Source organism: Lepidochelys kempii, chromosome 7 (genome assembly GCF_965140285.1).
Source record: "Lepidochelys kempii isolate rLepKem1 chromosome 7, rLepKem1.hap1, whole genome shotgun sequence".
Taxonomy (NCBI): domain Eukaryota; kingdom Metazoa; phylum Chordata; order Testudines; family Cheloniidae; genus Lepidochelys; species Lepidochelys kempii.
The window spans coordinates 56,104,975-56,132,891 of record NC_136386.1 but is presented as its reverse complement, the minus strand read 5'-3'; the positions used below and the strand labels follow the sequence as shown (position 1 = coordinate 56,132,891).

The 27,917-nt window shown below is 42.8% G+C and overlaps 1 protein-coding gene across 12 annotated transcripts in view; it reads left to right on the top strand.

The window, feature by feature from the left end:
- GBF1 (golgi brefeldin A resistant guanine nucleotide exchange factor 1) overlaps positions 1–27,917 on the top strand; it is a 180,719-nt gene that overhangs the window by 125,696 nt on the left and 27,106 nt on the right. For 7 of the 12 annotated variants that reach the window (XM_073352952.1, XM_073352954.1, XM_073352950.1 and 4 more), the window contains 10 exons: positions 4,445–4,592; positions 10,780–11,006; positions 16,100–16,268; positions 16,465–16,676; positions 17,662–17,760; positions 18,222–18,416; positions 18,826–19,012; positions 22,660–22,800; positions 24,154–24,242; positions 27,682–27,884. In XM_073352952.1, the coding sequence (XP_073209053.1) occupies positions 4,445–4,592; positions 10,780–11,006; positions 16,100–16,268; positions 16,465–16,676; positions 17,662–17,760; positions 18,222–18,416; positions 18,826–19,012; positions 22,660–22,800; positions 24,154–24,242; positions 27,682–27,884 (1,670 nt within the window). The remainder of the gene's footprint in view (positions 1–4,444; positions 4,593–10,779; positions 11,007–16,099; positions 16,269–16,464; positions 16,677–17,661; positions 17,761–18,221; positions 18,417–18,825; positions 19,013–22,659; positions 22,801–24,153; positions 24,243–27,681; positions 27,885–27,917) is intronic. The other 5 variants (XM_073352959.1, XM_073352955.1, XM_073352951.1 and 2 more) reach the window with 1 other exon arrangement.

The following is a 27,917-nucleotide window of genomic DNA, read 5'->3' as shown; positions in this document are numbered from 1 at the left end:
TTATCCAGCAAAATCAGGAAAGACCACGCTTTGTTGTTGATATTTCCAATGTAAAAACAAGCATGAGGGAGGGGAACCTCTTGTGGGAGGAGGAGAAGCCGTGGACAGCCTTTCTGGTCATGTTTATATTATCATAATAAAGCAAGAGGACATAAAAGCTATTAAATTATTTGTGAGACACCTTTAAAATTAAGGAGAATACAAAATACAAGGACAGAAAGGATGTTACTTTTCATCTTTAGTTGACTCTCTGTCAGAACCTCCCAACATAGAATTTCATACTGTAACGCCACCTTCAAGCACCACTTGACATAGTGAAACATGTACCCAGTAAGTATAAATCTCATGCTAATTCAGTGCTGATTAAGCAGCAGTCGTTTGTCATCCAGTTCCCTGAAAGATGTCCTAATAAAACTATTTTCCTAATGAAGCAGAATATGGAATTCTGGAAAGTAGAGTTGAAAAAGCCCGATTGGGTAATCTTAACTGTCCCCTAAATTGTAAAATCAAAGCTTTTAATTAGGCCTTGGTTAATATGTTTGTATTTTATAATATTGGAATGAATGTTAAAGTTAAATAATAAAGAAATGTCATTGAGTCTCTCGTGTTCCTGGCCCAGAGATTACATGTCTGCTCATGGCATTGAATTTAAGCCCCTGGCAAGTGGTGCAAATTGGCTCTGTGTGTGTGTGTGTGTGAGAGAGAGAGAGGGGAAGATATAGAATTTAAAGCAAACTTCTGCTTACAGAGCTAGAGCAATCAAACTAGCATCTTAAATATTTGAAAGTTAGCCATGTTAAAATGTTTGTAAAGTTCCCTGTTTCTTAAAAACCTGACTGAGGTTAGAAGAGGTGAAACCAACATGGCTAGTTCTCTGTGTTCTACTGGCTTGGCTTGACTTTGTTTTCACTCTTTACCAATCAGTTAATGAATGGTTAATTACTTAGGCAAATCATGGAAACAGGCATAGGGTTTAGTAACTAGAAGCAAAATCTGATATTTTACAATTGCTTTGAAGTAAACCTTTCTGGGTTTAATGGTTAATGCTTCCATTTTGCTCTTTCATGCTTACACCTCTTTGCATGTAACTGACCGTATAAAAATCTCCTAAAAGTCTTTCAGATGTGGTCAAAAAATGAGGAAATTAAGCGTATTTATTTCTAATAAAATAAACAATTAATATACTGACCAGAATTGATAGCTGTCTTTAAACCTCTACAAGCATTAAGGGGCACAGAACCAGGGAGTGATCTTATAATTGAGCAAATTGGGACTCTTAAGGGATTTCTGGGGAAATTAAAAATGGGAAATGCAACTGGTAGAGATGAAATATGAAGGAGGAGAACTGGCAAAAGTCTAAGGTCTAGCTAGATTCTAGAAGTCAGGGCGTTAAGCAGGAAATTCTCATGCAGGCACCCATGCTAGTATTACAGAGGCGTGGTGGGATGAGGCACATGACTAGAATACCAAAATAGAAGGATATTATCTATATAGGAAAGATCAGCACTGCTGTAATGATGTGGATCAAAGCTATGTATGTAAGCACTGGAGCACAAATAAATATTAGTGAAATCCTATGGTTAAAATAAAGGATTAACAAGCATGGAGGATAATGAATAATAGTTTATATGCCTCCGAACTGGGAAGCTGGGGAGATGAGACATCAAACAGAATGTCTACATGAAAAAATGTTATCAGTGAGCTTTTTAAATGGTGGAGATCTGTTACATTTCACGTTGTGTATGTTTTCTGTCATTTTATTAAATAGTTACAACCTAAGGAAGAGTGGTTTCTTACAGTAAAAACTGGAGGAAATAACAAGGGACAATGCAGTCCCAAATCTGTTGTTAATTAACTAGCTCAAAGGAAACTGTAACATCTCTAAAACTTGGGGATTAGCAGTCAAACAAATAGAATTTGTGGTGCAAGGAAGAGTTACACAAATGGGTTACCACATTGGGACATAACATTTTCATAAGCTTTGTTGAAATAAGAGAAATTATAGGCCATGTAAACGGGTTACACAGTCTTAGAAAAGAGAGGGACGGGGAGAGATGGTCTTCCAGTATTGTGTTTTCCAACTGATATACAAAGATTAAAACCATGGCTGAAAGGATGGGTGGTGAAAGAAAAGCCCCCAAAACAATTAATAGCAAATGGAAAAATGGGAAGAGTGAAAAAATATATCTCAGATGGGATGAAGGACTTTAAACCTAAAATAAGGGGGACAGAGAAGTAAATGATAATAACATTGCATCAGTGAGATACAGTGGGGTGTCTATGCTATAGAGAAATTAATACTTTTATCACAACAGCCATTCAACTGCAAATGTTCTAGGCTACTAAGAACGGGTATTCATGACATTGGTAAAGATACTGGAAGCCATAATGTATACATCCAGTTCTTCTAAAACTTAATTATGCTTAGAAGAGATGTAACCGTAACTCTGCTATAGGCATGGCAAATATGTCTCTTTGGTAAAAGATCCTAATAGTGATATGGTCATAATTAAGGGTTCATAGATTAAGGCCAGAAGGCTCCATTAAGACTATTTAGTCTGGCCTCCATTCATAGGCCATAGAATATAACCAAATGATTTCTGCAGCAAGCTCAGAACTTTGGGCTGATCTTAAACAATTGAATGGGTGCTTTCGTGGCCGCAGAGAGGAAATCGTGGAGGTGAGAAGTCTGAGTGGCTTGGGAAGTGTGTTGATCAGGTGGTAAAGCATGCAAACAGAGTTGGTCTGGATGTTTTTGTGCCTTAACTTGCTCTTTCTTTGACTTAATGCTACAGAAGTTTGATCAGAAGTGCATTTTTATGGGGGATAGTCCATCTGGATCTCAGTCAGATATTCAATGTACTGCCACATTGTTAACTGAAAAATTGGATAAATAGCAGCTAGATAAAGTACTGAAGCCTGGAATAGAAATTGGTTGACAGAGGGATAATAGTAAGGCTTGCAAGGAAAAAACATCAACTAAGGGAACTCCAGGGATCAGTACTGGGACCTGTTTAATATTTTCGCTGCCTAGTTGAAACACTCTGCTCACAACACCCAAATCTGCATGGTTATGCCTGCCCAGAAGAGCCACCCTACTGTAAAGCGGTCTGTAGAGGTCGGATCAGTTTGCTGCAGCAACAAAATTCAGTACTAACAAGCATTAAGTCCTAGACCTAGCGAGAGGAACTAAGTCTCTCTTTGGGGGACATCTGTCTGGAAAGTAGCCATTTCAAGACCTAGCTGTGGCCATAGATTTACTAAATGTGAACATGTGAGTGTGTGTGATGTTGACATAGCAGGGTAATAGTGCAACACTTCAAATCCTGATCTGGATGCCTCTGAAGTACTATAGTCTCAGGGTATATCTACACTACCCATGTTATTGCGCGGCCGTGGCAGCGCTGTGGTGTGGGCAGTGTAGACACACTTTATCGCTGGGGGAGAGCTTTCCTGGCAATGATTTTAAAAAAATAAAACCCCTGAATGGGTGGTGGTGGCTTTATCTCCCGGGGATAAAGCGCTGTCTATACTGGCGCTTTTTGGCACTAGAACTTGTTTGGCACTGGGGGGTTTTTTCACACCCCTGAACAACAAAAGTTTTAGTGCTGAAAGTGGCAGTGTAGACGCAGCCTTAATCTGCACAATTTAGGAAGAATATAAGAACTAGAAAAAGTACAAAGGACAAAAACAATTCAAAGGTTAGATTAGATGTAGAAACAAAGGGGAGTAAAAGTTAAAATCTAGATTAAGGGGGACATGGTTGCTGTCTGATACCATCAAGTTAATTTAACAAAGAAAAGGAATTAGTTTCCCAAGAGCTAAAGGAAAAATATGGTATTAAGGAAATTGACTGGATCCTGGAATAGACTCCTAAAGGGAAAAGTGAAGGCCACATTGCTGCAGAGATTCAAGGTCAGGTAAGGTACGACAGGATATAAGTGTGACTGAGAACTACAAAAGATACAGAGTTGCACTGGATGACAGAATCTTAATTCCTAACCCTACTCTGTCATTTTCATGGAAGCTCCCTTAAAAGGTTTGAATTGGTGCCTACTTAAATGTCTTTAGAGTTGCTAGGAGAGTATCATTTAAAACATTAGCAGGGACCTAACAGGCAAAAGTGAAAATGTTTGAGATGCATCTGGAGGGCAGTCTTTGAGAAGACTGCATTTTAGTGTAAAGCAGGGAGACGTTGACTGAAAAATAGGGTCCTGGGACTTGGATTGAATGACGCTTCTGAATCGGGGTGGGGACGTGGGCTTTTGGAGAAGGGTGCTGTGGGTTAGTTTGCATGTCTTTGAGGTGCTTGGTTTGTGTGATATAGTGGGGTGCTACTGCCTGTTTTTGTGACTTTGGGGCAGCCTTTCAGAGCTAGATATTTGTGGTCTTTTGTGCTGCACAATGTTGCTGTTTTGATGTTCTTGGTGTTCACTATTCACAGCTGAAAATGAGAGCAGGAGGGATGAGTGATTCATCTAAATGGAAAAAACAAAAGAGATCTCCAAGGCCTCCTCGCCATGCAACCAAGGTCTCTCCAGGGACAGAGCAACCAGCCACCAATGGTACTGTTATGCCCAGTAACATGACAGGTAAGTGGAAACCTGTTTCCAAAGGATGGGTGTCGTCCATTTTATAGTCCTATGCTGTACCTCTTTATTTTTTCTTTCAGTTTTCCCACTCAGTTTTTCTGTATTTAGTCTGTGTTAGTCTTCAGAGGTCCTAGCAGCACACATCCCACAATTATCCAAGCCCAGAAAGAAGTGTATGAGAAGGAGGGAATACTTACTGCTCTAGGTGCAACTCAACAGCATTCCTCGGTTTGTTGGTAATGCACCTTATAGGGAGGATGGTGGGGGAAGCTGCAGGGACTGGAGCAAAGGGGATGCGGGGGAATCAGGGACTTGGGGAAGACTGGGAGATTAGGTGAAGGTGGGGGAAGCAGGGACCTGCTGGGGGGTGGGGACACAAAGGAGAGAAGGGGCTGAGAGTGTGTGGGGAGATACAGGGACCTGCAAGAGAATGGAGGGATGGGGAGTAGTGATGGTGATGGAAGCAAAGACCCAAAGGAGGGAATTGGGCAGGTGGGTGTGGAAGCATGGACCTCGAGGGGAGAATGGGAACACACAGACCCAGGCATCAAGGCAGGGGAAGAGGGGTGCACACAGAGCCCCTGGCATTTGGGGAAGAGAAGAATGTGATGGGGCGCACACATTCAGGGAGGGGGAAGAATGGAGGGTCAGGGAGAGAGAACCCTTGGCATGAGGGCGGGGGGAGTTGCAGGAAGTCCTTGTAATGAAGGGCCATGTGAGGGGACTAGAGAAATACAAGGAGCCCCTTGTGTCTTAAGCTCTGCCTTCAGAAACCACAAAGTGTGCTACTCTGTAGTACTATGATACAGAGAGAAGGGAGAATTTGCATGCCCCGTGGCTGTGCTGTAATAGACAGACGGCACAGTCTCAGTCTTTAACTTTTAATATGGGCACATAGGTTCTCTTGGCTGTGGAGTAGCTTCTGGTCTCATGTGCTCTTTAAATTTTGACAGATCAGACATAAACAATAGCAATGAAAGGAAGCAGAAAGGAAGGTTGCTATAATAGTTATGTAGAGTACACAGCTCTGAAACATACTGCCTGCACAAAAAGGCTGTTTAGGGTGTTTTCTCACAACAATGCAAACATCGAAAAGTAAGGAAATCATAAGGTAGAGCAAATTACAGCCAACACAATACAAACATCCAAATATTAGCCTACTCCTTACACCAACACATTAATACCTTCTCTGACATTCAGTTTCATTTCAACAATCTGTCACCCTTGGTGCATACATGAAAAAAACGAATCCTACTACAGCACACATCCTTAACTCTGCCATTATTTAACAATTTTCTCTAAATTGCAACCAGGATATACTCCAGGGAGGGGGAAAATGCAAAGTTGACTCCATTTATCTTATGTAGCAGAAATTTGTTTATTTTTTATATTTGCCTTTTGCCTTTCAAAAACCCCAGCTCAGCCGTACAACACACACTACTAAACAAAACCACACGTTTCATATGCAAATTTATAATGTATAACTCTGGTTTGTTCATTTATTCTGTTAACATGCTCTGCAATGTGACTTTCAGTACTTGCTTCATATTTTCAAGATTTTCCTTCACAACCCTGAAGGCTATAAACATGGGAGTTTGTCTAAAATGAAAACTTAAATTCTGGAGCATCCACCTGACATGTGGAGATGATGAAAATGTTCGGACACTTCTCATGTTCATTTGGCTTCTGCTGAAACTCAGTTTGATTGAGGAATTATAGGAATAAGTCTCACCTTTCTGTTTTAAATTGTTTTCCTTTCAAAAGTTACTACTCAGTTTTCTTGCCATGCTAACATATTTCACTGGAATCTGAGACACCTGCCAGGTTTTATAGATTCTGTAGAGCAAGTTGAAAATGCATCCTTCTCTTATTTCAAGGCATATTGTATTCTTGTGTCCGAATTTATTAGATGTTGTTTCCCTGGATTTTTCATTTAATCTTGATACTGTATATATTCATGACAGTTATTGATTAAGTTGAAGGGAAGCATGGGTCAGTGTGTGTCTGCATCCTCGTGATATGCTGAAATGAAGTTAAGAATAGAAAGTAAAGAAACAGACTCAGACTCCTACCCATCCTGTCCCCTTAATAGGTGAGAGCACCCCCTTTAAATACCTCCATATCTGTCTAGTTCATTTCTCCTTTCATCTGCCATCCTTTCACATAGTTTCAGGGAGAGAGCTCAGAAACGGTCTCCAATTCTGTTTATGGAGAGGAAAAAACAGCAAGAATAAAGAAGAGAAGTCACCAGTTCCTGCAGGGTTGGCTCTCTAGTAGCAGTAAAGGTGGGAAGAGACCATCCAGTCCCAGGATTATTTTTCATGCTGCACCAAGGAACAGTTTTAGGTAGTTCTTAACTGAAGAAGGAAGCTCCTGTAGTACAGGCACGTCTCTAAATAGAAGCCCCACAAGGTCTAAACAGTCCCACAGGGTTGATGTTGTCTTCTCCAGTGTGGGAAGCACAACAACCTCCGGTGGTTCCAGCCTGCTACTTGTATGCCATGTTTCAGACGTGGTCAACCCAGGGGGAATAAATTAGTTTCTGAGCAGCGGAGTAATAATTATGTGCAGTTTCTCTTGTATCTGCCTCAGCAATAACGCTAAAGTGAGGAAATGTAATTCCTGAGAACATTAATCAACCTTCTGTCCTGTAGTATACCCCCCTGCTATTCTAACCATAGACATTTGGAACAGGAAGCAATTTTTGTATATGATAGATACAAGGGTCTGTGTTGTTCAGAATAGATTCCAGGTGAGCTAGGCCAATGCCCATTTCTCATGTATGCAATTCTCTGGAACGTTTCCACTGAAAGTAGGAAAAGAATTAGGATCTGGGACGCTTTGCTTTTTTTGTAGTTCTTCAGAGGTGAGCAGACTATGGGGACCAAATAAATCAGCCAAATAATGGTTTACTGTGAGCATTTTTTCATACCTGGCCTAGATCGGTTGGGAGAAGGAATGATTTGGACTGGTTTTGATAAGGATGCAAACTTGTCAGATTAACATGTTGATCAGAGGGTGGCTACTGAGGAGTGAATGGAGTTAGGTTCAGTGATGTAGGGCCCAGTTAGAATAATAGAATCATAGAACTGGAAAGGACCTCAAGAGGTCATCTAGTCCAGTCCCCTGCACTCAAGGCAGGACTAAGTATTATCTAGACCATCCCTGACAGGTCCAATCTGCTCTTAAAAATCCCCAATGATGGAGATTTCACAACCTCCCATGGCAATTTATTCCAGTGCTTAACCACTCTGACAGTTAGGAAGTTTTTCCTAATGTCCAACCTAAACCACCCTTGCTGCAATTTAAACCTATTGCTTCCTGTCCTATCCTCAGAAGTTAAGAAGAACAATTTTTCCCCCTCCTCCTTGTAACAACCTTTTATGTACTTGAAAACTGTTATCATGTCCCCTCTGTCTTCTCTTCTCCAGACTAAACAAACCCATTTCAATCTTACCTTATAGGTCACATCTTCTAGATCTACATTTTTGTTGTTCTTCTTTGGACTTTCTCCAGTTTGTCCATCTTTCCTGAAGTGTGGCACCCAGAACTGGACACAATACTCCAGTTGAGGCCTAATCAGTGCGGAGGAATTACTTCTTGTGTCTTGCTTGCAGTACTCCTGCTAATACATCCCAGAATGATGTTTGCTTTTTTTGCAGCAGCATTTCACTGTTGACTCATATTTAGCTTGTGATCCACTATGACCCCCAGTTCCTTTCTGCAGTACTCCTTCCTAGGCAGTCATTTCCCATTTTGTATGTGTGCAAATTGTTGAATTGATCCTTCCTAAGTGGAGTTACTCTTACTCCTGGAGGGCACTCACTTGTACCAGTAATGCCAGAGAAGTCAAGGAGACTATTCAGATTGAGTGAGTTCTCTGGGTGAGTAAGGTTGTGCACTTGGGTCCTTAAAGATCTATGAGTCAAGAGGGATTGTTGCAATATTGAAAAAGGAAAATTTAAACTTTGGTCTTGAAAGGAGTATGAGAGCTTGTCTATACAGCACTGGCAAAATGCACTAGATAGGTGTGATTTTTAAAGCGCTCTAACTGTCCAAAGCAGACGCTGCTGGTACGCACTAAGGCTTTGTGTACACTAGCACTTTTGTTGACAAAACTTTTTGTCAGTTGGGTGTGAAAAAAACACACTCCTGGTTGACATAAATTTCACTGACAAAAGCGCCGGTGTGGACAACGCTATGTTGGTGGGAGATGCAGCTCTTTGGGGGGTGGTTTAATTATGCTGGTGGGAGAGCTCTCAACATAGTGTGTCTACACAGGAGACCTTACAGCAGTGCAGCTGCAGCGGTACAGCTGTGCTGCTGTAAGGTCCACAATGTAGACCTGGGGTTCTCAAACTGTGGCCCACTGGTGTTGGCCCTGGGCCCCAGCAAGTCTGAAGCCCAGTCCTCACCGCCCAGGGCTAAGGTTACATCCCCCACCCTGCCCAGGGCAGAAGCCCACTCTTCCCTTCCCCGGGCGGCAGGGCTTGGTCTTCAGTCCCCCTTCTGGGATCATCTAGTAATTTTGTTGTCAGAAGGGGGTCACGATGCAGTGAAGTTTGAGAACCACTGGTGTAGACATAGCCTAAAAGGTACCTAGTTCACGTTAATGCTCATTAGGCACTTTTTAGTGTGCCATCAGGGTCTATGTGGGGTAGTGAGAGCGAGGCATGTTAGTGCTTCATGTATCTCACACTTCTGGCATGCTTTGTTGGCACTTTGTAGACAAACCCTAGTTCTCGTTAATTTGTCAGTTTCCAGTTGTTTGGAATTGCCACATTCCTAAATTATACAATTTTCTGATCAGGGCCTCCCAGATAGTCTTCTGACTTAGATAGGCAGACCAGTATGAGTCACAGTTGCTTTCCTCTCCTCCAGTTCATTCTTTTCTGAACAGTAAGATTGTTACCAAGTATTAAATATATAGGGCATAGCTATTTTAAGAGTAATTCTCCAAAATAATGGAGTGGAGCTGCAGCCACCTTGATGCTCAGTCTGTGATGCTGGAAGCCCTAGCAATAACTAACCTGACAAATCATCCCGAATTTTTATTAATGAAAGAGGATGGATTTACAACCATATCAATCAAAATATTTCTAACACTAAGCTATCAAGTTCTTACTCACCAGCTTAAGATGGAATGAGTTAAATGGCCTGAGAGGAAAAACTTCAGATTTCTCAATCCTGAGACCTGGGAATTCAGTAAGATCAGAGTAGGGATAGAAATCTTTGGGTTTGTCAAACCAACATGTTCATTAAAGAGCAACTTTCAGCACAGGTCCTCCTGCTTCAATGTCTGAGATAAAAGTAGCTTGTCTCATTGCTTCAACAAAAAACACTTCCTCTTCAGCTGTTTCTTGAGTGACATGTCAGCATTTGAAGACTTCTGTTAACTGAGGATCTGTGCTAGACCTGTGTTTCTGGCCTTCATTCTGATTGGCTTACTGTTTTAGGAGCTGTTGACTATAAACTCACAGCTGGAGTGCAATCCTATATTGGCCTTATCTGCAGAATATGGAAGGTCTCTTGCTGTCACTTCTAGACTTTGTTCTTCCTTTTTCTGGATGCGCCAACCAGTTCTCCCTTAAAGTCCCTCAGTGTCCAGAGATGCTTTGAAGGGGGAGGAGCCATTTTAATGTACTTAAAACCTTCTGACTGGAGCTCCTCTGGTCTTTTCCCTTGTAGCTGTGACATATGAAGTGTCTGTCTCCTGCCCTGCCTCCCCACAGGCTAATCTGTACCTCCAGTTCAGACAACTTGGAGTGCAGGGAAAGCACCATCTCCTGCAGGGCCTCCAGTCTGATTTGATATCCCTCCTGGCGTCTGCTCTGCCCTGTTTCCCCTCCAGATTGTGTCAAGTACAACCATCGTGCCTGCCCTCTCCCATTTTAGCTAAATGTATGCATTCTATTTGAATATGGTCTTCATTTGTTCACTGGGTCTGTTAGATTCCATCTACTATATGATAATAGGGAGTTGCCAGTCTTTCTCCTTGTGATCTGCTTGGCTTGCTGATACCTCATTTATCTGAGTCTTCTGCATTCTTATATCATTTTGAGAGTTCATTTGTGGTGCAGCATGATCCAGGTTAAAGCAATTATTTGTTGCTGTTTCAACATGTAATAAGGATGGGGAAGGGGTGGTGTCACAGTTTCACTAACCTGTTGCTGCTGTTTCTCCTCAGTAGATGGAGTTACTTTTATTGATGCTCCTTCTCCCATCTCATCTGGAAGTTCAGAAAACACCTCCTCTGCAGTCAGTCCTGCTACAGACAGTGGCATGGAGTTGTCCTCCCAAACCACCTCCAAGGAAGATCTTACAGACTTGGACCAGGTCAACTCTTTGGGACTTAGTGCAGGAATGCCTTCAAGTGAGAGAGACGCTGAGCATCCACACCAGCCTGAATCCCAGGTATGAGCATGATCCTGTGCAGATGAGGCAACTCCAAAGCCAAATAGATCTAGTGTCTGTATTTATGCCCTCCTTTTGGTCAGTGTCACTAGTGCTATGCTATAGTTAGGAGCTTAGAAAGGGGTCAGGAACTAATGTCCCTTAATAGCATAGAATTGCATCATTTGGGTACATTATGTGTCCATTCTCTTCTCAAGACTGGCCATTGTCAAAGGGTAATTGTGTGGTCCAGTTTCTATGTAGCTGTATCCTTTCCAACGTTTTCATTATACCAGCCTTAATTAAAGGAGTAACTAATAAAGGCAGAGATGGCTGAAGTTTGGTGTGATCCCCTTTTGCTGTCTTCAGTAATAATTTTCCAGCCTCAATTTTTTAATTTGTAGAGGAGTTTTTGATGATTGCTTGGTGCATGTGCGCTTGCATTTGGTCTTGCCTAGTCAGGGAGTATGACTTGATATAATCTGGTGCAATTAAAAAGAAAAGTGTACTATGTAGACCAAAAATACATAGATTGAGTAGATTGGTTAAATTTAAGTGATATAAGTAATCAAGTCAGAAACCTTGGTTTAAATGATTTGATTTTAATCATGTTTTGCATTTGTACATTTTAGTTATTTTCCTAAAGAAAGGTTCATTCTCATTAGCTGGTAACCTTTAAAACATGTTGGTTTGCTACTAAAGATAACCTTTACACTAAATTGTTTGCTTCTTTTTGCTAACTAGGATACACCAGATCCATATACATTTATTTAAGCAATTACAGGTTAATTTGCATTTATTCAGACTCTTAATTTCTCCTTTTAGATAGTTAGAAAATGGTGAATGATGCATTTCTTTACTAGAATAAGTTTTTTATTTGTGAATTGTGTCATTTTGTGGAAATTCAAATTCAATTAAATGCGCAAACAGCATTTTAATTGTTTTTAATTAAACAAAGCAACCTTAAAGGTGCTGAATTCATAAGAAGAAAAGTTTTTATCAAAAAGTTTTTCAAAACATGTTTTGAATTTCAAGTTAACTGTTTTTGTTTTGTTTTTTTAAACAAAGGAAATATTGTGAGGACAATCAATGGTATACAATCATTCTGGGGTACAAAATATATCGGAAGGACAGAACAGGTTGTGCGGGGGGGGGCACGGCACTATATGTGAAAGAAAATGTAGAATCAAATGAAATAAAAATCTTAAATGAATCCACATGTTCCATAGAATCTCTATGGATAGTAATTCCATGCTCTAATAAGAATATAACAGTAGGGATCTATTATCGACCACCTGACCAGGGCAGTGATAGTGACAATGAAATGCTAAGGGAGATTAGAGAGGCTATCAAAATAAAAATCTCAATTATAGTGGCGGATTTCAGTTATCTCCACATTGACTGGGTACATGTCACCTGAGGACGAAATGCAGAGACAAAATTTCTCAATACTTTAAATGACTGTTTCTTGGAGCAGCTGGTACACGAACCCACAAGGGGAGAGGCAACTTTCCATCTAGTCCTGAGTGGAATGCAGGATCGGGTCCAAGAGGATCATATATATATATGACTATAACAGGACCGCTTGGAAATAGTGACCTAATATAATAACATTTAACATTTCTGTGGTGGGAAGAACACCTCAACAGCCCAACACTGTGGCATTTAATTTCAGAAAGGGGAACTATGCAAAAATTGAGGAGGTTAAACAGAAATTAAAAGGTACAGTGACTAGAGTGAAATCCCTGCAAGCTGCATGGACACTTTTCAAAGACACCATAATAGAGGCTCAAGTTAAATGTATACCCCAAATTAAAAAACACAGTAAAAGAACTAAAAAAGAGCCACCATGGGTTAACAACCATGTAAAAGAAGCAGTGAGAGATAAAAAGGCATCTTTTAAAAAGTGGAAGTCAAATCCTAGTGAGGTAAAGAGAAAGGAGCATAAACACTGCCAAATTAAATGTAATAAGGAAAGCCAAAAAGGAGTTTGAAGAACAGCTAGCCAAAAACTCAAAAGGTAATAACAAAAGGTTTTTTGAGTACATCTGAAGCAGAAAGCCTGCTAAACAACCAGTAGGGCCCTGGATGATTGAGATACAAAAGGAGCACTTAAAGATGATAGTCACTGCAGAGAAACTAAATGAATTCTTTGCTTCAGTCTTCACGGCTCAGGATGTTAGGGAGATTCCCAAACCTGAGCCGTCTTTTGTAGGTGACAAATCTGAGGAATTGTCACTGATTGAAGTGTCACTAGAGGAGGTTTTGGAATTAATTGAGAAACTGAACAGTAACAAGTCACCGGGACCAGATGGCATTCACCCAAGAGTTCTGAAAGAACTCAAATGTGAAACTGCGGAACTATTAACTATGGTTTGTACCCTGTCCTTTAAATCAACTACTGTACCCAATAACTGGAAGATAGCTAACGTAACACCAATATTTAAGAAGGGCTCCAGAGGTGATCCTGGCAATTACAGACCAGTAAGTCTAACGTCAGTACTGGGCAAATTTGTTGAAACAATAGTAAAGAATAGAATTGTCAGACACCTAGAAGAACATAAATTGTTGCGCAAAAATCAACATGGTTTCTGTAAAGGGAGATCGTGTCTTACTAATCTATTAGAGTTCTTTGAAGGGGTCAACAAACATGTGGACAAGGGGAATCCAGTGAACAATAGTGTACTTAGATTTCCAGAAAGCCTTTGACAAGGTCCCTCACCAAAGGCTCTTTTTTCGTAAATTAAGTTGCCATGGGATAAGAGGGAAGATCCTTTCATGGATTGAGAACCAATTAAAAGACAGGGAATAAAGGGTAGGAATATATGGTAAATTTTCAGAATGGAGAGGGGTAACTAGTGGCGTTCCCCAAGGGTCAGTCCTAGGACCAATCCTATTCAACTTATTCATAAATGATCCGGAGAAAGGGGTAAACAGTGAGGTGGCAAAGTTTGCAGACGATACTAAACTGCTCAAGCTAGTTAAGACCAAAGCAGACTGTAAAGAACTTCAAAAAGATCTCACAAAACTAAGCGATTGGGCAACAAAATGGCAAATGAAATTTAATGTGGATAAATGTAAAGTAATGGCACATTGGAAAAAAATAACCCCAACTATACATACAATATGATGGGGGCTAATTTAGCTTCAACTAATCAGGAGAAAGATCTTGGAGTCATTGTGGATAGTTCTCTGAAGACGTCCATGCAGTGTGCAGCGGCAGTCAAAAAAGCAAACAGGATGTTAGGAATCATTTAAAAAAAAAGGATAGAGAATAAGACGGAGATTATCTTATTGCCCTTATATAAATCCATGGTACGCCCACATCTTGAATACTGCATACAGATGTGGTCCCCTCATCTCAAAAAAGATATATTGGCATTAGAAAAGGTTCAGAGAAGGGCAACTAAAATGAGTCGAGATTAAAGAGGCTAGGACTTTTCAGCTTGGAAAAGAGGAGACTAAGGGGTGATATGATAGAGGTATATAAAATCATGAGTGGTGTTCAGAAAGTGAATGAGGAAAAGTTATTTACTTGTTCCCATAGTATAAGAGCTAGGGGCCACCAAAGGAAATTAATGAGCAGCAGGTTTAAAACAAGTAAAAGGAAGTAGTTCTTCACACAGCGCACAGTCAACCTGTGGAATTCCTTGCCTGAGGAGGTTGTGAAGGCTAGGACTATAACAGGGTTTTAAAGAGAGCTGGATAAATTCATGGAGGTTAAGTCCATTAATGGCTTTTAGCCAGGATGGTAAGAAATGGTGTCCCTAGCCTCTGTTTGTCAGAGGGTGGAGCTGGATGGCAGGAGAGAGATCACTTGATCATTACCTGTTAGGTTCACTCCCTCTGTGGTACCTGTCATTGGCCACTGTCGGTAGACAGGATACTGGGCTGGATGGACCTTTGGTCTGACCCAATATGGCCATTCTTATATTCTTATTATTTGTGGTTAGTGAATTGAACTGACTTTTTGGTAACCATGTCTTTCACGATTGTAGAACTAGTAGATCTCACCCTCTCACACCTAGTTTTATTCATAGATTGGAAGAGGAAACAAGCTTTCTTGCTTTTTCAACTCCCAGTTGGTTTCTTAACTCTGAATGAACTAGTCATTGAACTGAACTAGTTGAATAAACTGAAATGAAGAAAATATTTTCTCTGCACTTTCAAAAGAGGCAAATGCCATCAAATGTTGGTTTAGTGTTTCAGCAGACTCTAGTTCCAGGCGCTTAACTGGTGTCTTCAGTGGTTTCTTTAAGACTTGGCAACAAACATGTACTGCCTAACGTTATTTTTATATGTAATTTATATTATTTTAAATCTATATAAGAAGATTCCAGGATTGTCTGTGTATATCATTCTGAACCCTAGAATGTCAGTAGAGCCAGTGTGATGTGATGGAAACAGCTACAAGCATTGTTGATAGCCCTTTTAGTTTAGAATATCCCCAGGTTCAGTCATCACTGGGATTCGTGGTCTACTACCATCCAACTTTTAAGTTCTCAGCCATTTTTGGCTTTATTACACCCACGATTTTATGAATTACACCTGTGCAATAAGAAAAGGAGTACTTGTGACACCTTAGAGACTAACCAATTTATTTCAGCATAAGCTTTCGTGAGCTACAGCTCATGGCTTTCAGCCACTGATAGATTCTAATGAGTTTAGGCCATAATATGGATTGTCAATGTCAAATGTAATTTTAAATAGGTTTATTTTTAAAAACTAAACCTGTGTTTAATTTAAATTTAAAAATAAAGTTTTGATTTTTTTAAAATCAGTTTTTATCTGCCCTACTAGCAGTAAGATTGATTGGGCTGTGGCAGCATCTTCCAAGTGAAGCTGCTGAAGCACTATCATTGTGGACATTTCTAAAGCATACTGAGGCACACACGCTTGGCAGTGTTCCCACACTGGCTGTGGGAGATGGACCGTAATGGATGTACAAGGTTTCTTCTGTCTGAATTTTGAGTTCTGCTTTGCTCCCTCATGAGTGCCCGGTGCTAATTTGGCCACTCTAAGTGACTGAGCCTCACCTGCAGCTGGTGCAATGTTAGTTTACACTTGCTCTGTTTGTTTTTTCCTTGCTTCCCAAATGACTGGTATGAATGAAGAATGAAGGTCTAAGGGTGGAGAAGACCCAGTCGGCCTCAGTAGAGTCTATCCCAGAGGTGCTAGAAGAGTGCACATCTGTGGCAGAACATTCTGACTCTGCCTCTGTTCATGACATGGACTATGTCAATCCCCGAGGAGTACGTTTTACGCAGTCGTCCCAAAAAGAAGGTGAGAGTTTTGGAATACTGCCAGTGTCCTTTCTGCCTCTGTCTGTGCTACTCCACAGCTTGAGAAATGGGAGATGAGTTCCTGTTCCTGAACTGTTTTCTGTAACATTGTTTCATACTTCTTGACGGGCATCGTTAAGAGATGGGAGCAGACTTGTAGAGGCTCTACATTTTCTTACCTGCTCTTATTTCCTCAGGAATAGCACTGGTCCCCTACGGTCTGCCTTGTATCCGAGAGCTGTTCCGCTTCCTCATCTCCCTCACCAATCCACACGACCGCCACAACTCGGAGGTGATGATCCACATGGGGCTGCAGCTGCTCACTGTTGCTCTGGAGTCTGCCCCTGTTGCAAACTGCCAGTCTCTGCTGGGGCTTGTGAAAGATGAGTTGTGCCGGCACCTTTTTCAAGTGAGTTTGGGCTTCGCCACTGGGTATACAGTGCTAGTGAGTTTTCCTGTGTACCAGGTAGGAATGATAGCAACCCAACACACCTCCCCTGCAGCTCACTTTGGCTAGAACTTTTATTTTGGAAACTGAGGTGTGGTTAGCTGTGATGTACGATCACAAATCTGGTTGCTGTCCCAGTGAGAGGAGAAGGAGTGTCTCTGATAGAAAGAGGCCTTCATAAGAATGTATGCAAGAGTCTATTAGCTTACTGTTGCTGTATATGGGAGAAGATGACACATGGGCACTCTTCCTCCCCCACCTTTCTTGAATCCTTTTCCTCTCATGCAGCAGATATTACTGTTTGATCACTCGTAACCCCCAAACTGGTACCAGATAATTTCCCCTCACCATTTCTCTTCATCAAATTCTCAAATGGTTCTGAAGGGCAGAAACGTCTCCTCTTGATCCCTGTCTTCGCCCTCCCTCATTAAAGCAGTAGGTGGAAACCTTCTGCCTTTCTTGCCCCAAGGTAGAGGGTGAGGAAGCTGATTTTAATGAGCTGTCGTGACTGGCTTGGTTCCATTGTCTCAGTAGCTTTGTGACAACACTCTGTGACTTGGCCTGGGAAAACAGGATTTTGAGATGTATCCCCAAGATGGCAAGTGACCAGTCTGGCAGCAGGTGGAGACTTGGGAATAAGTACTTAATCATTCTTTAGAGAGACATCCTTGGAGGCAGCTAGTCACCTAGCTTTCTGCTCAGAGGAGATATGCATGCTCTACAAATGAGCAAGTCTAACAGTTGAAGGAGAAATTAGAGTTCCCTGGAAGCAGGGGAGGAGCGTTTGAAACATGGCCACTGCCATTCACAGTAGGAGAGATCTTGAGACAGAGGATGGGATTGCTTCCAGAAATAAATCCGTTATGTGATACAACAGTAGCACTACTCACTTGGGCAGATAGTGTAGCTTGGCCTCTCACTCCTTATGTTTCTGTTCCTTGCTCAGCTGCTGAGTGTGGAGCGGCTCAATCTGTATGCAGCGTCCCTCAGGGTATGCTTCCTTCTCTTTGAGAGCATGAGAGAGCACCTGAAGTTCCAACTGGAAGTGAGTTTTTGAAATATAACCGCATGGTCCCCATGGAATAGGTCAATAATAACTGCTTGACATGTGGGGGTATACAGAATGGGAGGGTACAGCCCAAGTACCAATCAGCTAGGTGTTAGTAGCTGTATGGGGGGTTCTGAGGGCTACAGTAAAGTGCTTTTGAAACTGCCTTGCCTCTAACTTTTTTTGGAATAGTGAATCTCAGTCTTCTGAATGGCAAAATAATTCAGTGACACCCTTAAGAGTTTGCTGTTGAAATGTGTATGAAGTTACTAAGTGTACAGGAACCTGAAGAGGTTCTTCTATTGGAGTGAGCATTCACTAAATGTGGAGGATTTCACACGGTGAAGCATATGTGAAAGGGGAACGCTTAAATCTCCATTTAAAGAGCCCTGAAAGCTCAGTATTGTCTTGCTTTCCTTTCTCTTCCCCTAACCTGAGCTGTCCTGTGTTTCTGCCAGATGTACATAAAGAAGCTGATGGAGATCATCACTGTGGAGAACCCCAAGATGCCCTATGAGATGAAGGAGATGGCCCTGGAGGCCATTGTTCAGCTGTGGAGGATCCCCAGCTTTGTCACTGAGCTTTATATAAACTATGACTGTGACTACTACTGCTCTAACCTCTTTGAGGACCTCACCAAATTGCTCTCCAAGGTCCTGAAAAGGCTCTGCGCTGCCCTTCCCTTCAGCTAGTGCCGCAGACTACAGAACATGAGCTAGAACAGGGCTTGGAAGGAGGTGTAGGTGGGGATGTGGAGAGTAAAGTCTCTCAAGAGGAGGGATGGCAGAGAGTCGGAGAGGAGCAGATGGTGGTGGATGAAAGGTTCTGGTTGAACAGCTTTGTGTGGATAAGAAGGACCACTTAGGTTCTGGAAGATCAAAGAAGTAGAAGGAGTACAGTAAGGATAAGCGGGGGAAGATGAGTGGGAGTTCTCAAAAAGTTATGTGGAAAGTTTTGGGGGGGGTTGTATTGTACATTTACCTTTTCAGAGCACTGGGACAAAGTTGCTGTGAAGGGTGTTAAATCTGAGACCATCTGACATTCAACTCCTTGATTTCCCAGAATGCCTTTCCAGTTTCTGGACAACTTTACACTACTCACCTGCTGTCTCTTGAGGCATTGCTGACAGTGATTGATAGCACTGAAGCACACTGCCAGGCCAAAGTGCTCAGCAACATCCACCAACAGGAGAAGGAAGTGATCAAACCCAGCACAGAAACTGCCAGTAGCACCAAAGAAACAAGCAACAGTGAGACCCTTCTTTTTAATATCTCCATGTTCAGCCCTAGCTTTATTCTAAACCCACTTGTATGCCTCCATTTGGTCACTCAGCAAGTGAACTCCAAGAGAATGTATTTCCATTCTTCCAGTTTCATGCTTTCCAATATACTTTAGCATTTAAAACCTTGATGTCAGACCACTCCACTTCAGGGACTCGGTCACTGGCAACTGAGATCAAGGAGACTGAGCTCACTGTCTACCCTAAGATACGGTCTGGAGAGGGCAGGAGGCATGGTCATATCTATTAACAGTTCTATAGACATCTCTGGAATGCTCTTCTGCTCCATGAATGCTACAGTCCATCTGTGGCATCCTTCAGAACAAAATGTTTAATGTGTATGTGCGCTAACCTTGCTGCTGGTGCTGTTCCACTTAGAGCATGTTGCCCTTTCTTTGAAAACATACTGTTCTTTGAGAGATTGTCCACATGGTGTCCACCCCTCCTGCCCCTCATATGAAGCATCAGTGCCGTTTACCGACTCTGGCAAAAGTCCACTCCAAGTGCCTTTTTTGCGTAGGAGAGGGACATATCCCTGAGTGATGTTCCATATGTCATTCCTTCTCTAGGTAGACTCAGAAAGCTAGATCCTCTGTGCAATCCTCTGGATGCCAAAAGGAAGGATGCAGCATTTCCCAATTAGTTATCCAGTTAGGGAGGATACAGCAGAACCACAGCACACAGGACAGCACTATCTTTAGAGGTATACTCCTCTTAATGCCCATCATGACACAGTAGGGAGTCATCTCCTAAGTACCCTCTCTCACCCCTTGCGTAGCATAATTGGAATCAAGAAAGTACTCTAAAGAGGGTTCTGTCAGGCTTTCATTCAAACCAATCTGTAATGTATCTGTTTTTTTTTTCTTCCTAAAACCTCATTTTTCTCTGGGAGAGACTGAACTTCATATCTTGGCCATTTCAAGGGACTTGCTATACTATCTTCAGAGAGCAAAGTCTTTCAGACTGTCCCTCTGTTCTTTTATCGCCTCTCTGGTGCTTCAAAGGTCAAGCCATCTCTTCCCAGAGAACGTAAAAATGTATCACATCGTGTACATCAGTAGATCACACGATATTCTATGATATTCCTCTCCCTTCAAATATAGAAAGCTCATTCTACGAGAGCAAAAAGTGCAACCTATGCATTCCGCATCCAAAATTTACAAGGCAGTATGAGGAGTAATCCGCTTTCTTTGATATAAAAATTAAGCCCTTGATCTGGCTGCAAGATCAGATGCAAAAATTTGGCAGAGCAGTGTTACTGTCACTGTTCAGTTAGTGATAGTGAAGGCTCCTCAATCACACTTTCCAGATGGGGCACTGCTTAGCAGTCACCTACAGTGGTATCTACCCTATCAAATTTTCAAAGAAAAGGAAGAGATTACTTCCCTAATAGTGATTGATTGTGGTTCTTTGAGGTGGTGTCGTCTCTGTGGACCCTCTTTATTTGGGACTCTGTATTACTAAAGGAAGTGAGGGGATGGTTATGGTCGCTCTGTCCTTTTTGCCCTCAAGTGGGAGGGTATACACGGTGTGGGCACAGCCCAACAGATACTGCTATTCAAAATATTTCAGTGTCACATGCACGTGCACCTACAGTGGGATCTGTGCAGATGACAACATCTTGAAGTACCACAATTACTATAAAGTAAATAACCATTTGTTACACAGAATCTTTTGCAAGTGGGATACCTATTAATAGACTTGTTCACCACAGTTCAGAACAAGAACGGACAGATCTGCTTTATAGAGGTCTCCAGTCTAGACTCCCTGTCACTTGCCTTTCTCATCCTTTGAACACCAGAACTGATGTGCTTTCCCCCTCCCAATCCTCATGATGCTGAGGAGATGAGGCAAGTTGCTGAATCAGTGATCATGATAGCCCTGGCATGGGCAAGGCAGTTCTGGTATTCAGATCCAGTGAACCTCTCATCACCGCTCCCAGTCACTTTGCCCACTGTGCCTGATGTAGTCTTACACAACAATGGTCACATCCTACAGCTGCACCCAGCATCATTATGTCAAACAGCCTGGATGCTGGCTGGCTGATATCTGTCCAAAGAAGCTGTTCAGCTGTAGTTCAGAATGTTCTCCAAAGCAGGAGAGCCTCAGCTAGACTGAGTTACAAAGCTAAGTGGAAGAGGTGTTCTGTATAGGCATCTGAGCACAAGCTGTCTCCCTTGACAACACTCATTTAAACAATACTGGATTATTTTATCCCTGAAACAGTTGGGACTTCTGTTTGTTCCACAGGGGCCCAACTAGCAGCAATATTTGCACATCCCCCTCCTATCTTGGGCCACACTGTATTTTATCATCCTACAGGGGCTAGATTCCTTAAGAGCCTAACTCATGTTTTATCCCGGGTTTGGGAGACCTCATGCTCTTGGGATCTCACTATAGTATTAATGTGTTTGATGGGTCTCTCCTTTGAGCCCTTAGTAACCTGTTCCTTTTACCACCTACAATGAAGAGTTCCTTTTTAGTAGCCATTACATCAGTTCAGGTAGGGGAGAGTCACACCTGCCTGGTGGGTCCCCCTTATAATAGTGTTTGATAAGAACAGGGTCACTCTTAGGCTTCATCCCAAGTTCTTGCCCAGAGTTGTTTCAGGGTTCCATATGAACCAGTTTATTCATATTCCAGTCTTCTTCCCCAAGCCTCGTTCAACTCCCTGGAAGCTAAATTTCCCATGCGTGATGTAGTAAGGGCATTGTCATACTACGTTACCAGGACAAAATCATTCAGGAACTCACCTGGACTGACTGTGACCTTTGCAGAGGGTGTTAAGGATCAGGTAGTATTCTCCAACTGTATAAGGACGTTTTATGAATTAGCCAGGTTAGATCCACCTACTCACATTAGAGCTCATTTAACTGGACCTAATGCAGCCTCTGTTGCCAGTTTGAAGAATGTCCCTATTTCTGAAATTTCTGGGACAGCTATAGAGAGCTTGATTCAAACATTTACAAGACACTATACTTTGGTGGAGGCCTCCACATCAGATGCTTATTTTGTTCTGCAGTTATTTTAAGCAAGTCTCCTAGCACCCATCTCCAACCAAACTGATAATTGCTTACTCACCAACGGTGGGATCTGTGTGGAAAATCACTTGAAAAAATGGTTACCTATCTTACAGGTTCTTTGAGATGTGTTGTCAACACAGATTGCTCAACCTTCTCTGCTACCACAAAGTCTTTCTCTTCTGGGATTCTGTATTGGAAAAGGAACTGAGGGCAGTTAGACCCATTCTTCTCTTAATACCCTTGGGTGTGTCAGTTCCTTCACCAATACGAAATCTTAGAGAAGGAACTGGCGCACCCAAGAATGTAAAGGGCAGAGTGGATCCAGCTGCCCCTCAGTTCCTTTGTCAACACAGAGTCCCAGAGAAGCAGGATTTTGTAGTAGCTGGGAAAGAGTGGGGTCACAAAATCAATGAGGACAACACACTTCAAAGTCTCTCAGTTCCTATAAGGTCAGTAACTTGTCTTTTCTTTTGGTAAGACATGCAAAGGCCTTCAAGTGGTGAACAGCAATTAAAGTAAAAGGCATTATGATTATTCAGAAGCTCTTGTTCATCTTCTATTGCTGATTTCTCTTGCCTTCTCTTTTGCCCACAGACAACGAGAGAGTGCTGAGTGAAGGGAAATCTCCCAGTGTGGTCACAGAGCTGTCCGGGGCATGCCCACCCACCAGTGGGTGTCTTATGGCTGACCAGATGAAGCAGGGTTGCCAGGATTTGGAGGGAGGAAGTGATGCAGGTAATGGTTCCCACAGGACCTTGACTCTAACTGAACATCTGTATGCAGGGAATGGTTCAGACCTATGTTCTTTGGTATTAATACATTATAGTGGACTGTGCTACCCATGTTAACGGAACCTGATCAGAGCCAGAAGTACATATGCACGGGATGTTCAAGTTACTCTAGATGTGGTGTATTTGACAGAGCATGGCTACTCTAGATGTTTGTATGTGTGGAGAGAGTTGGAACTGATGAGTCCCCTTTGCTTGTAGCAAAAACACATGAGATTTGCCCTTGTTGGTAGCATTTTCAACAGATAGTCAAGGTTAGCACAGCACTCTAAGAGACGATCATCAGTCTCAGGCTGCAACAGGCCTAGAGGAGGCAGAAAAATAAACAGGGTGTGTGAAATTATCATGTCTGAGACGCTCCTTTGCATGTGAGTGGTACTGGAGCTGCTGAGCAGTGTAGCAAAGTGATGACTCACAGATAAGATGCCTCCTGCTGGTTGTCTTGGGAATTAGCTTTTTCCAGCCTTCGGAGTGCCCTCTGCAGGCTGGTGTCTCGCCTGCCGCTGGCATCTGTGTCCCTCTTGGACCGTGGTGCCCTTTACCTTGGGGTTCTGCCCCAGCAGTAGCCCCACACTCTGGGTCTCCCCTTCCTGTGGAACCTTCAACCCTCTAAACCCACCTTGCTTCAGTGGCTACTGCCAGTCATCATCTAACCCCCACTCATTGGGGCAGACCGCAGTGTAATGGCCACTCATCATTGGCAAGGGGTTAGGACCAGCTGCTTCTGCCTCTGCCCCTCTGTAGCCCCAGTACCTTTCTGGGTCTTTACCAAGGCCTCCAGCCTGGGGGTTTACCAGGCTGGAGATCCCCAGCTCCCTTTGCCCTTCCCCAGCACTGCTCCACCTCACGTACCTTGCTCCCAGGCAGCTAGCCCTTCCCACTCCAGGGCTAGAGTGAGCCTCCCTTGCTTCTGGCCCTTAGCCCTCTTATAAGGGCCAGCTGGGCCCTGACTGAGCTGGCCCCAGCTGTGGTCAGCTGCTCACTCAGCTTCCCCGACCTGTTCTCACTCCTCTTCTCCCAGCCGCAGCCCTGTGCAGGGCTGCTTTTACTATTGGCTCCCCAGGGCTGTTTTAACCCCTTCAAAGCTGGAGCGGGGTGACCACCCCGCTACAGCAGTGATGGGAACGTTGTGTGTGGTGGGGCACCTGGAGGTAGTACAGTATAGCATTGGCAGAAGGGGCAGTGCAGCAGAACTTTGTGATTGCATGGAGGCACTGAAAAATCATTCAGTGCACCATAGTGAGTGATGCTGTTGTGGGGGAGGGTTTGGCTGTAATGACACTTTCACTTTCTTTCCTAGCCGAGAAGAACATCCCCAGGAAGCCCACTCGGTTTTCCTGCCTCCTGCCCAGAACTCAGGAGCTGATGGAAATTAAGAGCAAAAAGAAGGTGCGGTCTGTTAACATACTGTAAATTGGTTCTCTGGACATCGTCCCTGTTTCTTCTTCCATAAAATATTTACATTTTGGCCTGCTGTGATTAATCAAACCTTTAGAATGTTCGTTTGAGACCTTTGGGTGTATAATGAATTGAGTAGTCACACTGAGGACCAAACTGCATCAGAGGAGGCCAGGCAGTGTCTTAGGAAATAGGTATTATTTTGTGTCTACTTGAGTTTCACTCTGGTAGGGCTCTGAGTTACTGGAGGTGCTGGGGAAATTTCATGCCTGAACTTGTACTCTGGATCCATGGTGCTCCAGGCTATTGGAGGCCACTGGGGAAACTGCTGGGCCTAATGTTAATGGAGATGGTCAACACCTCCTTCAAGAAGGGTGGGTTGCTTGCTACTCTTACCGAAGCATCGGTACAGCCTGGTCTCAAGAAGCGCCCATTTGAAAATGGCATTCTGGCCAATTATATTGCTTTAATCTCCCCTTTGTGGGTAAAATAATTGACAGATTGTGTCAAGATAACTCTTCCCATATCTAGATGCCTCAATTTCTTTGACCGTTGTTAATCTAGGGTCCAATCTGAGTTTGGCACAGAGACTGCACTTGCTTAGTAGTTGGTCTCCTCCTCAAGCTGGATGGAGGTCAGGTGTCCATGCTGGTGATGGTAGATCTATCGCCTGTCTTTGATATCAAAAACAAGATGGTGTTGACATGCCTGCTGACCCCAGAGTAGGAGGGAGTGGATGTGGCTGCTCTGAGATCCCAGAGGATAGTGTTGAGTAATTGCTCTTCTTTCACTAGTGCGCTTATGTGGAGTTCTGCTGGGTTCCATCTTGTTTTCCCTCTCACTCAGGCTTGGTCTACTCCTAAGTTAGATCAACCTAGCTATGTTGCTCAGAGCTGTGAAAAATATCATGCCCAGTGCGACATAGTTAGGTTGACCTAAGCCCTGCTGTAGACCCAGCTGGGTCCACAGAAGACCTAGATACTTACTGCCTTTCGGAGGGTGGATTAATCATATCAGTGGGAGAACTCCTTCCATTGATGTAGGAAGCATCTGCACTATGGTGGCACAGCTGCACCACTGTAGCTGAGCTGTTGTAGTACAGACATACATTCAGCATATATATGAGTCTGTTAGGAGGCATAGAGAGGAAGTGTGGGTTGTGATGTTTTCAGTATGAGTAACAGAGACCCAGTCCAGATGAAATTGAGTGGTGTTGGTAGGCTGGGGCAAGCAATCAAAAGATATGGTGATTTTAACTATCCCTTTATGGGTGGTTGCAACTTGGGTTGAGTGAGTTGGCTTTCAGTGGTGGTCAGGATGGCTTTTTACACTTGCATCTGGCTAGAAGGCTGCAAACTTTTCCCGCCAATGAAGATTTCACTACTGTGATTCATGCCTTTGTCACCTCAACTAGATTATAATGTGCTTTCTTGGGGCTATCTTACATCTATTCAGAAACAAAATTGTCACAAAATGTATACGTGCAGGGTATTTCACTGTGAGCGCTTTACATCTGTGCCTTGTGATCTGTTTTGGCTGCCTGTGGGTTTGAGTAGAGTTTAAGGCATTGGTTCTGATTTAGACAGCTCTGAACTGTGTGGGACTGTCTTGCAGTACCTCAGATCCCCCTTCCTTCCCATAACTAATGTAAGAGCTGTACTTGGAGCTGCCTCAGTTATAAGGGAGGGAATTGTTGGAAGGATATTCTCTATAATGGGCTTTCCGCTTTGGAATTTGCTCTCCTCCCTTGGTCTAAAAAGGACCAAATTTGTTGACTTTCACATTCCACTGTAAGGCTGCTTTTTATGGAGGTTGTTGGGGAGAGGAGGTTGTTTAAGGATCATTGTTTAAGAAAGGTGGATCACATCTTTTACTGAGAGGTTTAATTAGACATATATCATACAGGTTATTAAATATTTTTTTAGATAACTGTCAAAGGTGCCTAGAGTCTGGAATAGACACCTTTTTTTGGTCCTGCAGCTCCAAATACATAGTAGTGATTTTCCACACTGAGGAAACCCCTCAGCTCCAAATACATAGTAGTGATTTTCCACACTGAGGTAACCCCTCAGACTGTGTAGGCTAGGTAGGTACTTGGGCTTCATCACAGCAGCATCTGTGCATCTCTCAAACATTAACAGATGTTATCCTGACTGCATACCTGTGTTTTCTACACTGCAGGAGCTGTGTACTTCACTGTACTTTGAGAAAGTTCACACAGACATACATGGGGGGATAGAGAGGAGTGGGCGATGGGCTCTGAGGTACTGAGAGCCCAGGGGAGTTAGAATTGGGATGGTCATGAATTTAGTTCACTAGGTCATTGCTCGTGGTTTCATGGTGATGGGGACTAACAGGGAACTGACATTTATTCTGGGGCTTTAGTAAAGTTCATGTAGCTGTTTGTGCGTTTGGTTTTCTTAACACTACAAAACCTTCAGTTAACCCTTCCTTAACCAGGTGCTCTATTGCACTGTAGACATTTTGTTATATAATCCTGGTCCCTGAAGCACAAATTGTTCAAGTATAAACAGAATAGAGTTGTCTTTTTTAAAAAAAAAAAAAAAAAGCCATTTGTTTTATTGTCCCAGACTCTGGTTTTGCTTGTCCTGATAGAGCTCTAGATGTTCCTGCCTCACCTGCTGAACTCTTTATAGTTCTTACTTCTCTGACTCCTGGTCTACACTAGTAATTTACACTAACTGTGTCTCTCAGGGGTGTGAAAAATCCACATATACCAATGTAACCCGCTGTATAAACAGTGCTAAGTTGACGGAAGAATTTTTATGTGGACCTAGCTACCACCTCTCGGTGAGGTGGATTGTCTACGCTGTCAGGAGAACCCCTCCCATCGGCATAAGTAGTATCTACATACCCCAAGCCCTTAGTGTCTTTTGCTTCTGTGTGCCACATAGGTGCATAGGACTCTTGCTACCTGTACTCCTGTCAGTGGTTTAGAATGAGATTCCAGTAGTCCAAAAATACTAGATAACAGTGGCTACTGTTGTAGAGGAGTGGCCCTGATCTCCTGCCATTTGTTCGGAGTTCATCTTGCAGCTTCCTCTGCTTTAGTTGAATAGCAGTGTTGGGGAGGGCGGGATATCCTGTAGTATCAGAATTAGTCACTGGGTGAGACTTGAAGCTTTTTGTGGTTTGTGCTGTTCACTGTTGATTTGTTTTGTCTCTGAGGGAGGTCTGCAGATCTTCTGGCTTTGGGTGATCCCTTTTCCAAGATCACACAAGTATAACAATGTATTCAGTCCTGAAGTCAGTCATATTTTTCACAGTGCCTTTGAAGTAATTTTGTTTTGTGGCTTTTGACCCCCTAGAGCACCTGTAAGTAAAAAGTGGAAGTGAATCTCCATAGAGAGGTTCTCCGCTTTGTAGGGCTCTTCAGCCAAACTGGTAACTGTTAGCTTGCCTCCTGCAGCTCCTGATAACTGGCACAGAGCAGTTCAACCAGAAGCCAAGGAAAGGGATACAGTTTCTTCAGGAGAAGAGTCTTCTGGCCATCCCCATGGACAACAATGAGGTGGCCCAGTGGCTGCGAGAAAATCCCCGGCTAGACAAGAAGATGATTGGGGAGTTTGTGAGTGACCGTAAGAACATAGACTTGCTGGAGAGCTTTGTGGGGTGAGTATTTTTCCATAGTTGGTGTCTGATGTA